A 14,773-nucleotide genomic window follows, 5' to 3' on the forward strand; every position below is an offset into this window, starting at 1 on the left:
AATGGGATATATATATCTTAGCTGGACCTCCCCCCTTGAGCGGCACCCATCCCCGCATCACCCCACCAGTAGTGGGAATGAGTCGCCCTCAACGTCATGAAATCATGTCATGAAACCGCCCTCATTGGTGCGCCAGTACAATAAACAAAAGATTCTCCCAAGTAACGCAACTTGCCGTCGTCGGAGCAAGCTGCACTGATTTAATAAATCCCGAGGCTTTTTCAGCTTCGTCTCTTCTCTTTTTTCTCTATCTCTCTACTCTCTACTCTCTACTCTCTACTCTCTTTCTCCCACCAAACCCTTCACTTACATGCTCAACTCCATTCGCAAAATCGCAACTTCAGCAACCAAGATGGCAGTCCCTTCGCTCAAGCTGGCTTCCGGCCATGTAAGTTACTCCCTGCCACCGGTGCTATGTGAAGCTGGCTCATGAATGGCGCATCTAGAAAATGCCTATCGTGGGCTTTGGTCTCTGGAAGGTCCCTCGCGAGTCTTGCGCCGACACCGTCTACGATGCCATCAAGTGCGGATACAGGCACTTCGACGGTGCCTGGGACTACACCAACAGTGCCGAGGCCGGTCAGGGCGTCCAGAGGGCTATCAAGGAAGGCCTCGTGAAGCGAGAGGACCTCTTCATCACATCAAAGCTGTGGTGCAACTACAAGAAGGTGCGGGCTTCTCCAAGTTTCCATATATCATGTTCGTTATGTTCCAAACCCATGCTGACCCCGCCCCCTTCGCCAATGATAGAGAGAGAATGCGCTGCAGATGGCCAAGCTAGAGAACGAGGCCTGGGGATTGGGCTACCTCGACCTGTTCCTGATCCACTTCCCCATCTCGCTCAAGTTCATCCCGTTTGAGGAGATGCGGTGGCCCTGCTTCTGGACGGACAAGGAGCAGACCAAGGTTACCCCGCTGGATCCGGTCCCGGTGAGCGAGACGTGGGGTGCCCTGGAGGAGCTGGTCCACAACGGCAACGTCAAGTCGATTGGCGTCTCCAACTTCAGCGCCCAGCTCATCTACGACCTGCTGTCCTACGCCAAGATCCCCCCGTCCGTCCTGCAGATCGAGCACCACCCCTACCTCACCCAGCCCGACCTGGTCAAGCTGGCGCAGGACAACAACATCCAGGTCACCGGCTACTCCACCTTCGGCCCCCTCAGCTTCCTCGAGATGGACCACCCCAAGGCTAAGAGCGCCAAGCCGCTCTTCGAGACGGACGTGGTCAAGAGCATCGCCGAGAAGCACGGCAAGTCGCCCGGCCAGGTCCTCCTGCGCTGGTGCACGCAGCGCAACGTCATTGTCATCCCCAAGTCGAACAACGTGGACCGCCTGAAGCAGAACCTGGACTGCTGCTCCTTCGACCTCACCGAGGACGAGATCAACCAGATCTCGGGCCTTAACATTGACTTACGGTTCAACAACCCGGCCACGCTGTCGACGCCGATTCGCATCTTTGCCTAAGCGACTGGTCCGGGCAGGGGCAACGTGAGAAGGGGGCGCTGATATCAGGCATCTCAAGAGTTATAATCCATCTGCATCTGACTTGTAGAAGTAGACATAGTCAAAGAAAGCTTGCCACCAGACAGTCTAATCAATAGAGATCTTAAAACACTATCAGCTCGAATTCTACTTTAAAATATTAATATGCGATTTAATTGAAAGAAATGGATCGTCAATCACGATTGGGTGGGAGAGTAAAGTAAGAAGTGGTGACATGTTAAGTACAACCTAAGGTAGGTTGGAGAGCTAGAGCTCCAGTGGGTAGATCGATCTTTGAGCACTTGCAGCTCTGAGAACCCCTCCAAAAAGCAACTGAAAGCGCACGGCCACTGATTTACATTGATTTCATCCCACTTCGCGTCCTGTCGCGTCTCCCAGAAGAGCTTCATCATCGTAGCCAGACGCCCCTGCCTCCGAATCCCGCCAATCGATCCCAAGATGGCTCTTCCTTTACCACAGGGCCTCGTGCCCACCGAGGTTGCCTTTCTCTGTGAAATGGAAATGGTAACCGTCGTGCCGCGTCAAAGGCTCGAGTCAATTCCACTGCTAAGTGTACGAACATCCTGACCCCCGAACTTCTCTACCCCACCATCCATCCCTCCCCTCTTGCCGCCCGACGATCACATGTATATGCGAATCGCAAAAACTGAAAATGGGCGTCACACAACCTTACAGGGCGACACACCCGTCCTACGACCACCCCACCGCGCGCCGATGCCGCTCTGGCTAGCCCTGCTCCTCAAAAAGCAACGCCGCGCCAACATCGTCCCGCCGGCCTGGCTGCACCCGGCCTCGCTCGCCGACATCATCCACCACGAGACCAACGTCGACCCGCAGGCCTTCTCGCCGCCGCCGCCGCCCCCGACCCGCGCCGACGGACGGACGGGGCGCGCCCGCCCCTTCCAAGAGAATATCCGGAGCAGCAGGGAGGCGCCCAAACCCGGCGACGACCCGCGCCTCGCCCCGCCCTTCTTGCCCTCGTGCACCGCCGACGCCCCCGGCGGCTACCTGCCCTACCACTGGCTCGAGCTCGCCGAGGCCCTGCTGGCCCATGCGGCCGACGACGTACCCGCGGCCGCTGAGGTCCGCTCGCTGCTCCGCGATCTGCAGGAGGCTCGCGCCGCCAAGATGCGCGGCAGTACGCAGTCGCTCGAGGGCGGCGGCGGTGTCGTCGTGCTGCGAGGTGTGGGCGCCATGGAGCTCGCCGAGAGCCGCGCGTTCGTGCTGGGCGTCGTCGACGGCGTGCGCAAGCTCGGGGCTAGTGCCGAGGCGACGCGGCGCGACGAAGAGGCGAATGGCGGAGGTGGTCGATACGGCGGGGGCGCAGGAAGAGGCGACTTTGAGGATAGCGACGAGGAGATGGAGTTTTGAGGATCGTGAAAGGGAGAAGAAGGGGTTTGGATTATATGACTCATGAGAAATGAAGAACGCGAATGCGATATACACCGAGACCGATGGGCTTGTGGATGGCGGCCGCTGAGTTTCAAGCCAAGACGGCACGCGTTGCCAACCACGCCAGAAGTCCTCGTCCTTGCTGTCTGGGATAACGCTTGACGAAGACGATGTCCACACAGCGGCCGAGGCCGTACGGTACTCGATGGCAGACCAACCCAAGACGATGGCAGAACAAGACAACCAGCACATTACAAGTATATTACACTGTGTTCGGCATTCGGACCGAGCATTGGGATCCTAGAAAACGGCGTTAAACAGCAAAACACGCAAATGCATTTAAATTCAAGAGGCTACTCACCATCTGTCTTCGGCCGGGATCATGCAATCTGAGAACACACAAGGCCTGAGAGTGTACCCGGTATCCACGAACCAGTCCATGATCCGTCTCTCCCACCGCCCCATGCTGAACGTAAATAATCTATCGTCGGCCCCGAGGGCCTCCCGGACAGTCCTTACGACGACGGGCCCCGAGTCGCCGCCCTCTACCATCTCCACGAACGAAAGGGGAGTAGGAGCAGTAGGCGAAGCAGGCCAATACCACCACACCAGGCACAATACCACGTACGCGGCCCAGCAATAGTACATCCTGACCGCGACCCGGGAGCGCTCCCCGCCGGTCCATGGCACGGCCACGACGCACGCCCGGAGCGCCCATTTGCCCACCACAAGGGCGGCGCCCGAGGACTCGAAGAAGCCGAACAGGCGCCACAGCACCCACGTGCTCCCGTACAGAGCCCAGCTGGCCACTGAGACATCGAAGACCCCCGCGACCACGGGCAAGACCAGCTCCCGGCCGAGCCAGCGCAGCGGCGGCAGCACCACGTAGTCGCGGAGCATGCGGGCGGCCCAGGCCAGGAGGCCGGCGAAGAAGTGGATCGGCAGCCGGGTTATCTCCCACACCAGGACCGCGGCGAGCCACGGCACCACGTATATGACCTGGAAGCTCGTCCAGAGGATGGAGCGAAGGCTGCGGCGGAAGTAGACAGGGGAGGAGGAAGACGGCGGCGAGGAAAAGGAGGTTGGGGACGGGGCGGTAGTACCACTCCTCCTGCAGATGGTCTACGCCTGTACAGACGGGGCGGTAGTAGTCGTAGCGGTCGCCTGTGCCGGTGCCGGTTCCGGTGCTGTGGGGAGGACCTTCCTTCTTGGCTGCCAGTGCTACTGCTATACTCGCCTCATCGTCGGACCGCGGTGATGGTATTGACCTCCGCCGATAGGTAGCAGTAGGATCCTCTTCCCCCGCGAACTCGGCCGTGTAGAGGTCGCCGTAGCGGTTGCGGGCATACTGGTCCCACCAGTAGGCCTCGCTGTCCGAGGAGTTCCGCTCGATGGTTTTCCGGAACTGCCGGCAGACGTCCTTGGCCAGTGCCCATTCCTCTTCGAGCTTCCGCGAATGTTTCTCCTCGATGTTTTTCTGGATCAGTCTCTGCCTTGCTTCGTCTTCTCGCTCCCGCCTCTCGAGCTCGAGCATATCCTGCTCGAACTCTTCAATCTGGATCTCTTCTAAGGTCTTTCGCTTGCCCATCGTGGTTAGTATTCCTGCTGAGAGGTTATGTCTATTAATCAATGTCCAGCCTGGCGGCGAGTACTACTGTCAATAGCCTGGCGGAAACCCAAGGCAAGAAAATGGATGAAGGCAAATGCTTATTTCTTTTGAGGAAACATGAATGTGTAGAATCGATGTAAAAGTACATATATAGCAACCGTGCAAGACGAAAATGGTTGATTCCTTCAATGAAACTGCTTCGTCAGGCTGTACGTATGCTACAGATAAATATCATTGTAAAGCGTCTTTTGGCACGGTGCTCTTTAAAGGCAGACTGCATCACAATGGTTTCATTGAGCAGCCTCACGTACTGGGTGAAAGGATCCCAGCACTCTTTGTCTCCCGCAGAGGGACGGATGCAGCCAGAAACATGTTTGCTTATACACAACAATACCCCCAGATGGGGCAGATAGATGCACTACACTACATACAGCAGCCTGTTCATGGCGCAATCCAACCAGTTATAGAAAAGCAAACGCAGGCATGCTTACATACAAATCCTTACCAACGCCTGCTGGCATATACCCTCAGCCTCTGCCAGCATCTGGGCCTCTATTTATACAGTATCTCCCCTGTCGTTGGCACATCAGTAGTAATCAGATCACTGCTCTTTGGTCTTGATCTGCTTGATACCGTCTACAGCAGTATCGACAACCTGGAAGCCATCTGAGTTGCCAGCACCGCTTGCCGCGCGGTCGTAAGCGGAATCGCTCCTAGGGATCGTGTTAGTTATTACGCACATTGATGACCAGCTACAGGAGCACACATACCGATCACACAAAACGTCCAAATCCTCGTCACTGAAGATGCGGTCGTTGCCAGAGTGTTGGTACACCTCGCCTTCCTTGAGCAATAGAGCGCGCAGCGTCTCTTTGTCCAAGAGTTCGTTCTGGTCCAGTTTCTGGCCCATGGACTTGAAGCCGCCCTTGAGGATCACCAGCTTTTCAAGTCTCCGCTTCGCATCGGCGCTCATAAGCAGCTCATCTTCGACGGTCCCTTTCGTGGCCAGGCGGTAGACAACTACGGGCCGGGTCTGACCGATACGGTGACATCTGTCTTGGGCTTGTAGGTCCTGCTGGGGATTCCAATCGCTGTGTGTAAATATTGTTAGTAGGTTGTTCAGTTGGCATGAGGGGGCTTGGAACTTGCCTATCAAATAAAATGACGGTATCTGCGCTCGCAAGGTTGATACCCTGCCCTCCGGCTCTCGTGGAAAGCAGGAATACTTTGAAGTCAGGATCTTCGTTGAAGCTCTGAATCTGCTCTCGGCGGTCTTCCTGTTTGACGCCACCATCAATCCGGCATACTTTCCAACCCCGTAGGTCGTTGCAGTAGTCATGCAAGATATCCAATTGTGTCTTGAATTGAGAAAAGATCAACACCTTGTGTCCGCGTCGGAATAGTTCGGGAGCATACGATCCAGCAGCAGCATCTTGCCGGACGAGGTTACAATGCTTTCGTCGACAGGCGTGTTCTCATCAAAAGTCCACGGGTTATAGAAGTTATGCGGGCTATTGCACACGAGCCGCAGCTGCATCAAGGCATTGCCGAGCTTCTTGTCGGAAATTTGCATTTCTAAGGGAGTCAGTATTTGGACAAGAACAATCCTTACGGTAAGCTGACTTACTGGCAAGCTCCAACGTGGCGGCTCTCGCTGTCTCCTCCTCGTCTAGCGGAAAGTCTTCATCGATCGACCCAACAGCCTCCATTTCAGCAGCCAGCTTCGCTTCGAAGGCATCGTCGTCGAGTTTGTCATCGTCCGAATCATCTGGTACCTTGTAAGATTGAGCTGTCTTGCGAGGACGTCCCCTGCCTCGGCCAGTGCTGTTCGAAGCAGGTGTTGATTGTCTGCTCGACTTGGTACTCTTCGCCTGCGGAGTTTCTGTTGTTGGAGCGGCCGCCTTCCGTTTTCCTGACGTCTTCGACGGCGTGGTTGTGCCCGATTCTTCTGTTTTGGTTTGAGATCGTGCCCCATTCCTCTTGCCCATCATCATAGAGAAAGCATTGTTAGGGGAGCCTCCAGAGTCTGACGGGCGAGTACTACCAGCCCGAGACGATTGGCGACTGGACCTAGTAGAGGCAGACGGGGTGCCAGTCACGCTCGTCGCCAAACTCTCAACGACTTTGTTCTCCAAATAAGCCCTTGTATCGGTGCCTCGATCGCTAATGACATTGTACAGATCTGTCTGCTCCTTGGTCATTGGCGCATACAGCACATATTCTCGTTTCTTCGGCAAGTAGCTCGCGACGTCGGCTTTAATCCTTCGCAGCAAAGGGGCTGCAAGACATTGTGGATCTTCTTCACCAAGTCTTGATTATTTTTGTCTTCAATGAACTGCTCTGTTCCCTCTTCATTCTGGAGATCGCTGAAATCGAACCAGTCTTCGAATGCCTCCCAGTCCAAGAAGGTCTGGGGCATGAGGAAGTGTAAGAGCGACCATAGCTCTTTGAGATTGTTCTGCAGTGGAGTACCGGTAATGAGGAGTCGCGTCGCGGACTTAAACTGCTGCAACTCCCGAAACAGCTTCGAGTCCGCATTCTTCATTCTGTGTCCCTCATCCTAAAGTCGTGGTCATTAGCGGACAAGAACCGCCTGCAACAGGACTTGAGGGGGATGCTTACCACCACAATGAAAGCCCAGTCAATCTTGGATAATGCCGCTCGGTCTTTCAGGATCATCTCATAACTGGTACAAACCACCGGAAACTTCTCCGTAGGTCTCCCCTTTGCATAATGCTTCCAAATCTTATTTTTGAAGATTGCTTGGCGTTCCTCGGGCTTGCCATGGTACATAACAAACGGAATGGAAGGCGTCCACTTTTCGAATTCATTCTGCCAATTCGATAACGTACTCAATGGTGCGATTATGAGATGAGGTCCGTAGTACGTCTCCTGCTCTCGAAGCAGGGCTACGAGAGAAATCGTCTGGATGGTTTTGCCTGCGGTTGGTTCCATTAGTAAATTGCACGAAGAATTGGAGACGACAATACCAACCAAGACCCATCTCGTCGGCCAAAATGCCGCTGAGCCCCTGCAAACAGATCTCATACATCCAAGTCAGGCCTTCCAGTTGGTAATCGCGCATTGTACCGCCAGTCATGATCTTGGGTTGAGGCTTGAGCTCCAGACCAGCTTCAGCAAGGGCTTGGTTGTCGAAGTCGCGCCCGACGCGGCCAAGAGCCTTAGTCTTTTTGGTCAGGATATCACTGAAGATCTTGCTCTGGCGCAGGAGCTCATCAAGCTCCTTGGCCCGGGCTGCTCGCTCCTGTGGTGATATTTGCGACTTCTTGCGCTTGTTGCGAATTTGGGCCAGTCTTTTCGCCTCTGCCCGAGTGTTCTCAGCTCTCGCCTTCTTTTCCTCCGTGAGCATGTGCTCGTCGCTGAAGGTAGAAGTGGCCGCCATCTTGGGCTGATCGTGACCTTCACTGGATGGTGACGATGAAGGTGAATTCGTTGAGTCGCAAGGGATGATGCGACGGAATTCGACTTTGACGATGAATTGAATTTCTGGATATTACATTATATGCGAGAAAAACAAATCCCTGAACATTGCCGAGAGCAGAGACGTCGTAAATTCCGGGCGCAAATTCCAGGGTCCCCAGGCTACCTCGTCAATTCGAGTCCTTTGTCAAAGTGATGATGCCATAGCTTCCGGTTAGCGCGATCTCAAAAGCGCGTTCCAACGCGAGATGCCACGCGAGCACGTGTTAAGTGCTTTTTCCTGAGTTGGTACATCATGTACTTCAGGTACTTCAGGTATTTACTTTCCTAGGCAACGGCAACCAACCACTGCACTCAAGTTTTGGCCCCACCTACACCCACCAGCCACTGGAGTACCACCTCCTTATCTCCAGCATCCAAGCACCGCCACATCCCTGCTGACTCAATCAAGCCTCAACCTACCCCGAAGCGTCCTGTTTCCGGAACTATTTAAACGGCGCAACTTCATCTCTTCCATCATCCTTTTACCCGCCGCCCGCCGCCATTGAATATCTTCAGATCACCGACAATGGCCACCGACAAGCAGAGCTTCTACGAGCTCTATCGTCAAAGCAGGTATGTCGCATGCGACCTGGCTGGTTGTTGGTTGCTGGATCTTTGAGAGGCTAACAGTTGGCGTCATTCTGTAGTGTCGGTGCTGCGCTGATGGATGCTCTCGATGACCTTATTATGGAAACCCGAATCGATCCTCAGCTTGCGATGAAGATTCTGGCAAACTTCGACCGTGCCATCGCCGAGGTGCTGCAGAATCAAGTCCGCGCGCGGCTTAGCTTCAAGGTATCGTCACCCGTTGGAGATGCGCCTCTCTCGCTTTCAGCTTGCTTGCGCGTTGCAAATTGAATACAGGAAGACTAATGCGTGCCCCCCAACTCTGCAGGGAAGCCTCGACACCTACCGATTCTGCGACGAGGTCTGGACTTTCCAGCTCAAGAACGTCACCTTCAAGATGGACAGTGGTGGTCAAGTCGTCTCGGCCGATAAGGTCAAGATTGTTTCCTGCACAGCTAAGCCTACGGGCACCTAGAAGGAAAAGAACAAAGACTTAGCATGGAACCAGCACTTGGCATGGAACGAGGATTTTCTTAATCTACTTCTGAAGGCACCACGGAATCCAGTTGTGCCAAAAAGAAGGTGAATGCCATCGGTACACAGCTACAGCATACATCATGGAAAGGCGTTTTGGTAATGAGTGGCATACGGTATTTGATTTCTGATTTTGGGGTTTGGGGGCAACAATAAGACTGATACCAAGGTCTCGCAATTGTGCTTTGGACGACAGCGTGTCAAAGACGCAGACTGCTAGATAACTTACAAGAAGCGAATTCATGAGATACAATATACTGGCTTGATCAATACTAGCGACACTTTGTCCACGTAGTACATGCTGGTCCGGTTCATCAGTTGTATGCTGGCTGGTGCGTAACGTGACTCTTTCACAATAGAGGCACTTATGAAAATCCCGTTTATTTGCCCCGTAGATCATAGATTACCTAGGTAGGGACTTGATGGGCATAGCCAACGGTCCATGCTTCAAATATACCACGACAGGATCATCTTTCCTAACCTGATATCTTGTCTTCCCAAAACATCGATCTAGATGACAGAGAGTCGCCTACAATATACCCCTTGAGGTGGGCATATGTAAGTCTGTAGTCCTTCAGACAGCTGGAAGAGCACTCAAGTGTGGTCTTGCAACCGGAAGAGTCCGCCCCAGCTGATGGAACTCGTCAACTACCGGTTGCTGCCGTACGCTCAAAGAAAGCTCTGGGTTAACATCGTCCGTAGTTCCCCTGACTGCTCGAAGGGGGCAATTGCTGGTCCCCAAAGTTCAACCAACAGCAGGAGCCGGAATACGCTGTTTTGCTTCGCCCAACTAAACTGCCGCCTAACAAAGTACTTTTTGCGGTCGTTACTGTCGAGGCCTGTTATTATAGCAATAATCCTTCAAGCATTGAATGAACTTAAAGTGCATAGAACTGGAACTTATAATTATAGAGATGTGGTGCTATGTCCATATATCATGGAATATATATCGTGAGTATTGAGAAGTCCGATTCAATAATAGGGGTATCTTCAGCCGTCCTGCCAACTGCGCAATGTACGCGCTCAGGGGCCGATTTTAGGTGGGGGTTAGTTAGTTGGAACGGACCTGTCAAAACGGCCAGCACTCAATTACCAACTCTGACGAAATCAAAACCAACCTAACCTTAGCCGCAGGTTGAAACACAGCAATCGAAGACGACATTCATCTGCCGCAACCTCCTGCCTCGAAACAGGTTACGACGGATTACTAACCCCCCAAAAGCCTATCCCAACCACACCATACACCTGCCAACGCCATGGCGCCGCGTAAGAAGCCGGCCCGGCAAGAGCCTGCTCGCATGAATCCGGACGAGTCGAACTCTGGTCTTCCCTCATCAACCTCCGTTTCTACTGCTGCTACCTCTACCGCCAGGCGACGTCAGGCTGCTGCTGCATCGTCCAATCAGAAGATGAGCAACGATGATGGCGGTATTGCTGCCGCTTCCCGCTCATCTACCGAGAGCGTGAGAGATCCGCCATCCACCACCGCTGCCCCACCATCAACATCATGGGCGACCCGGAATCAATGGATTGTGCTCGCTGTCGCCAGCGGCGCCTGCGCTGCCTTCAATGGTGTTTTCGCTAAATTGTACGTCTGTGTGCTCGCTTTTGCTCTTGTCAGCATATGCATGTTTTCCATCCCACCCTATCATGAGTTCGATGTATTAGCTAGATATCTCGCATTACGGCCATTTGTGTCGGTCATGCAAGGCCAGATGCGTCGTCGGCTTCAGTCGCGCGCCCTCATCGTGTCCTATACTGAATGCAAACGGCTGTATTTGAATTCGTGCGGGACGCGATGAACTGCAGTGTCCGTTGTTGGACGATGTGTTTCGTTACATGTAGACGGCAACCTTCTTTTTATTCTCCGAGACGCCACGCACGTTCCTGTGTGACCGAAGAAGCTTACACGTCCTACAGAACAACCAATAACCTCACCACTCATATCGCCGAAGTCGTCTCGGGGCTGCTTGGTATAAGCGACATGGAACAGCCCATTGAATACGTGGTCCGCGCTGTAAGTGTATTCGCCTCAGAAAATTGAGATTTCGTGGCCCCAATCATGGAGTAGACGTCACAATATATTGCCAGCCTTGATGCATCACGCAGTACTGACAAAATCCGCAATCCCCAGGCCTTCTTTGGATTGAACCTAGTCTTCAATGGCGTCGTAAGTCCCCTTTGTCCCTGACCGCAGGTCGCATACACCCCCTTATCCATCTCAGACTTGATCTCTAACATTCGACAGATGTGGACCCTCTTCACCAAAGCCCTGGCGCGCGGCAGCTCCACGACGCAGGTGTCCATCATGAACACCTCGTCCAACTTCGTCATCACGGCGGTCCTGGGCTTCGCCATATTCTCCGAGGCCCTGCCCCCGCTCTGGTGGCTCGGCGCCGCCCTGCTGGTCGCCGGCAACGTCATCATCGGCCGCAAGGACGAGGGCGCGACCGCGGGCGACGAAGATGCCAGTACTGCATCCGCCACCGAGGAGTCATCGTCCGAGCAACCTTTGCTCGGCCAGCAGCATCAGCAGTCCCGTTACGACGGTGGCGCGGAGAATGAAACTCTGGCGGCCGGCATCGCGGCCAGCATCGCGGCCAGCGGTGTCGCGGCGGTTGCGGCGGTTGCGGCCGCGGCGCAAGTGGATGAGTCACTGCCCAAGATCGAGAAGGATGAGGAGGATGAAGACGTGGCAATCATTGGAGATGTAGCTTCTGACGAAATCTGATTTTGGATATATGTGACACCAACAAAAGCCGGAAGCACTTACAGGATACAAATTAGATAGCCTAACAGCTGGAAAACATCATACCATCCATCTGACACCCAAAGTACATTTCCGTGTTTCAATTCCTGGTAGAGGCGTAGTCCGCAATGTCATAGTACAAGTGCGTATCAAGCTAAATTCAGTAACAGTTTTGATATTGAAATGGTAACCCCAAGCCGTAAATCTATAATCTCTATAAAGGATATGCTACCTATTCTCCAACTCCACACCGCCCTCGTCCCCAAGGTCCTCATCACCGTCCATAATGCCGCCCCTGCCACCCAGCGGCCGGCCCACACTCCGTGGGATCTCCGTACTACCGAGCCGTATGCGGCCGCCGCTGGCGCTGGACAGCTTGCCCGAGACCCAGAGCCCGGCCGTCTGGATCCAGGACCAGAGCAGCTCGTTGCCCTTCTGGACGTCGTGGCTGTGCTGCGGGTTCTCGGCCGCCTCGACCTTGAACTGGTACTTGAGGCAGTCCTTGACCGTCACGAGCCCGGCCAGGCGCCCGTGGTACTCGATCAGGATCACGCGCGGGCCGATCTTGCGGAACATGTCCATGACCGTCTCGAGCGGCAGGCGCGGGTGCACCATGACGGGCGTCGGGTCCACGTACCGGCTGAAGTCAATGGTCGAGGCCGACGACGAGATGTTGTAGTCCGTGTTGGACACCGTCACCGTCGGCGTCACGGGGATCGCGCCCGCGACGTTGGACGGCGAGAAGGAGCACTTGGCCTGCGGGCTGATGGTGATCTGGCGCTCGCGCCGGAGCCGGTCGATGGCGTAGCGGAGCTCCGTGCGTCCGATGTAGCCTACAAGTATCCTCGTGTTTACGTCCTCTACTATAGGGAAACCTTGGTACTTGGGCTGCGCGAGCAGATCTTCTACGGACTGCAGCGTCATTCCTTGGATTGGAATAGTGACAATGTCGTTGGTCATGACTGCCTGGACGGGTACTCCGAAATTGTGGTCTTCTTTGTTGTCGAGGAAGGGGAATCCGCTGAACCAGATCATGCGGTCCGCAATGCCCCCTTTACCGAACAGTTCGGATACGGCTTTTGTAACACCGACAACGATCATCGTCGGCAGGATATAATCAAGCGCTCCAGTGAGTTCAAACATAATAACGACAACAGAGACGGTAATGTGCATAATGCCACTCAGCGCGGCGGCAGCGCCTAGGAAAGCATATGTGCCAGGGGTAATGCAAGGTAGATCGGGTAGGCAAGAGGCGAAGAAGACGCTTTGGGGGTACGAGTCGTGCAGCGCCTGAACTATTATCCCAATAGTTCGCCCGAAAGAAGCACCAATGGCCATTGATGGGACGAAAATACCAGCTGGCACTTTGCAGCCATAGGAAATGATGACCAAAAAGATCCGGATGACTGTTGCTAGCAGCAGGGATAGGATGTTTTGCCAACGCTTGTCGGTCTCACACAAGCCCTGGTAATCCTCTGCACCCTCACATTCCAAAAACAGAATCTCCATGCTTTCCGTCATGTCGATGCGCAGAAACACATTGGGATAGCAGATAATGGCAGTGCCGGCTGCCAGCAGTGTTGCTTCCAGAACGGCATATTTCGTCAAGTATTTCTTTCGAAACGCCTGGACCCGCAGATTCCATTTCATGACAAAAGCGCCGTACAAACCTCCAAAAACGCCGAGTATGATGTAGAAGAAGACCTCGAAAAAGTGCCATGATCGATCGTAGTGAATTTGAAACATGACAAGCTGGCCAGTTCGGAAAGGATTCATGGCGGCCAGGACAGCGGTGGCCACCAAGGCACAGAAGTAACTCCTCCACAACGTCTTGAGCGGGAAGTAGTTGGACATTTCTTCCAAGGAGAAGAGCACACCGCCGATCGGACTTCCGAAGGCAACAGCGACGCCCGCCGCCGCGCAAGCGCTGAGTATCTCGCGTGTCTTGGAGGCATTGCGCGCGTACTTCTCGAAGAGCCGCGAGATGACATTGCCTGTGCACACAGCATAATGTACGCTAGGCCCCTCTTTCCCGACCGAAAGACCCGATCCGATGGCCAGGGGAAGCGCTACCGACTTGATAATGAGCGTCCAGAGGCCCAAGAATCCCTTCATGACGAACCCCGCGATGATGCATTTGATCTCGGAGATACCCGATCCGGCGGCGTACGGCGCAAAGGACTTGACGAGGGTCGCCGAGAGGCAGGCGAAGAGCGTGGCGAACAGAATGTAGATGACATAGTTGGCGGGTTCGAATCCGGTCCAAGTATGCCAGTCGGCGCAACCATTGTCTTCGCCCCAGCAGCAAAAGTTCTCGTTGAGGTAGAAGCCCGTCGTGCAGTAGCCCTGCTTGATGTCGGATAGCCATTCTGTAGCGATGTTGAGGAATGCCGCGTTGAGACCGATGGCGGCGCCAATGAGGGTGACGACAATCCAGCCTTGCGCCGCATCGTAAGATTCGGCCACTCGGTGGCGCCAGCTCACTTGGCCGTTGTCGAAGAGGCCGGCATTTCTGTGTCGTTTCGCTTTTCGTCGCAGTTGCTCGCGCGCCGCGTCCTGTACCCAGTCTGCCGATGAGTTGTCAGTATCGTGGAGTCCGCTCTCGAGCGAGCTTGCTGGCGCGTACCGATCGTAGTAAAGTCCTGGAGTCGAATCCACGTCAGCACATTGCGGAGAAGGCTTGCCAGGATCGGCGAGCGGGTCCGGCGAGGGCGAAGACAACATACCTCATACCGCTTGATCTCAGCGATCTCTTCGTCTATTTGCTGCGCTGCGGGCGCATCGTTGCCTTCGCCGCGCTCGGCGGTTGAGACGGCAAAGGAAAGGCGACTGGTAAGAGACGAGGGTCGACGGGTGAGTGGAGCTGCGGAAAAGGAAGTTGTTCGTGAACTCATCGCATAAGGTGCTGCACCATGGTTATTGTACAAAGAATAGGA

At 54.5% G+C, this 14,773-nt stretch overlaps 7 protein-coding genes across 7 annotated transcripts; 4 read left to right on the forward strand and 3 right to left on the reverse strand.

Moving 5' to 3' along the window:
• Positions 1–352: 352 nt before the first annotated feature.
• PG997_007920 (aldo/keto reductase) lies at positions 353–1,464 on the forward strand (the record flags this gene model as incomplete). Its single annotated transcript, XM_066812235.1, has 3 exons — positions 353–388; positions 447–668; positions 751–1,464. The coding sequence occupies 3 exons, from the start codon at positions 353–355 to the stop codon at positions 1,462–1,464; spliced, it is 972 nt and encodes a 323-aa protein (XP_066667577.1).
• A 477-nt stretch (positions 1,465–1,941) lies between these two features.
• On the forward strand, positions 1,942–2,874 carry PG997_007921 (DNA replication complex GINS PSF2; the record flags this gene model as incomplete). The annotated part of the gene is made up of 2 exons (XM_066812236.1): positions 1,942–2,007; positions 2,179–2,874. The coding sequence occupies 2 exons, from the start codon at positions 1,942–1,944 to the stop codon at positions 2,872–2,874; spliced, it is 762 nt and encodes a 253-aa protein (XP_066667578.1).
• A 378-nt stretch (positions 2,875–3,252) lies between these two features.
• On the reverse strand, positions 3,253–4,483 carry PG997_007922 (uncharacterized protein; the record flags this gene model as incomplete). Its single annotated transcript, XM_066812237.1, has 2 exons — positions 3,253–3,894; positions 3,959–4,483. 2 exons carry the CDS (start codon positions 4,481–4,483, stop codon positions 3,253–3,255), a joined length of 1,167 nt encoding a protein of 388 aa, XP_066667579.1.
• Positions 4,484–5,105: 622 nt separating this feature from the next.
• PG997_007923 (SNF2 family N-terminal domain-containing protein) lies at positions 5,106–7,907 on the reverse strand (the record flags this gene model as incomplete). The annotated part of the gene is made up of 7 exons (XM_066812238.1): positions 5,106–5,217; positions 5,275–5,595; positions 5,887–6,079; positions 6,132–6,732; positions 6,792–7,064; positions 7,127–7,443; positions 7,499–7,907. 7 exons carry the CDS (start codon positions 7,905–7,907, stop codon positions 5,106–5,108), a joined length of 2,226 nt encoding a protein of 741 aa, XP_066667580.1.
• A 606-nt stretch (positions 7,908–8,513) lies between these two features.
• PG997_007924 (transcription initiation factor IIA subunit 2) lies at positions 8,514–9,029 on the forward strand (the record flags this gene model as incomplete). Its single annotated transcript, XM_066812239.1, has 3 exons — positions 8,514–8,560; positions 8,635–8,782; positions 8,883–9,029. 3 exons carry the CDS (start codon positions 8,514–8,516, stop codon positions 9,027–9,029), a joined length of 342 nt encoding a protein of 113 aa, XP_066667581.1.
• A 1,315-nt stretch (positions 9,030–10,344) lies between these two features.
• PG997_007925 (uncharacterized protein) lies at positions 10,345–11,819 on the forward strand (the record flags this gene model as incomplete). The annotated part of the gene is made up of 3 exons (XM_066812240.1): positions 10,345–10,676; positions 11,009–11,105; positions 11,337–11,819. The coding sequence occupies 3 exons, from the start codon at positions 10,345–10,347 to the stop codon at positions 11,817–11,819; spliced, it is 912 nt and encodes a 303-aa protein (XP_066667582.1).
• Positions 11,820–12,065: 246 nt separating this feature from the next.
• On the reverse strand, positions 12,066–14,731 carry PG997_007926 (Chloride channel protein; the record flags this gene model as incomplete). Its single annotated transcript, XM_066812241.1, has 2 exons — positions 12,066–14,393; positions 14,564–14,731. 2 exons carry the CDS (start codon positions 14,729–14,731, stop codon positions 12,066–12,068), a joined length of 2,496 nt encoding a protein of 831 aa, XP_066667583.1.
• Positions 14,732–14,773: the final 42 nt, after the last annotated feature.

The sequence above is a fragment of the Apiospora hydei genome, assembly GCF_038363865.1.
Source record: "Apiospora hydei strain CBS 114990 chromosome Unknown utg000006l_segment0_segment0, whole genome shotgun sequence".
In the NCBI taxonomy this organism is placed as follows: Eukaryota; Fungi; Ascomycota; class Sordariomycetes; order Amphisphaeriales; family Apiosporaceae; genus Apiospora; species Apiospora hydei.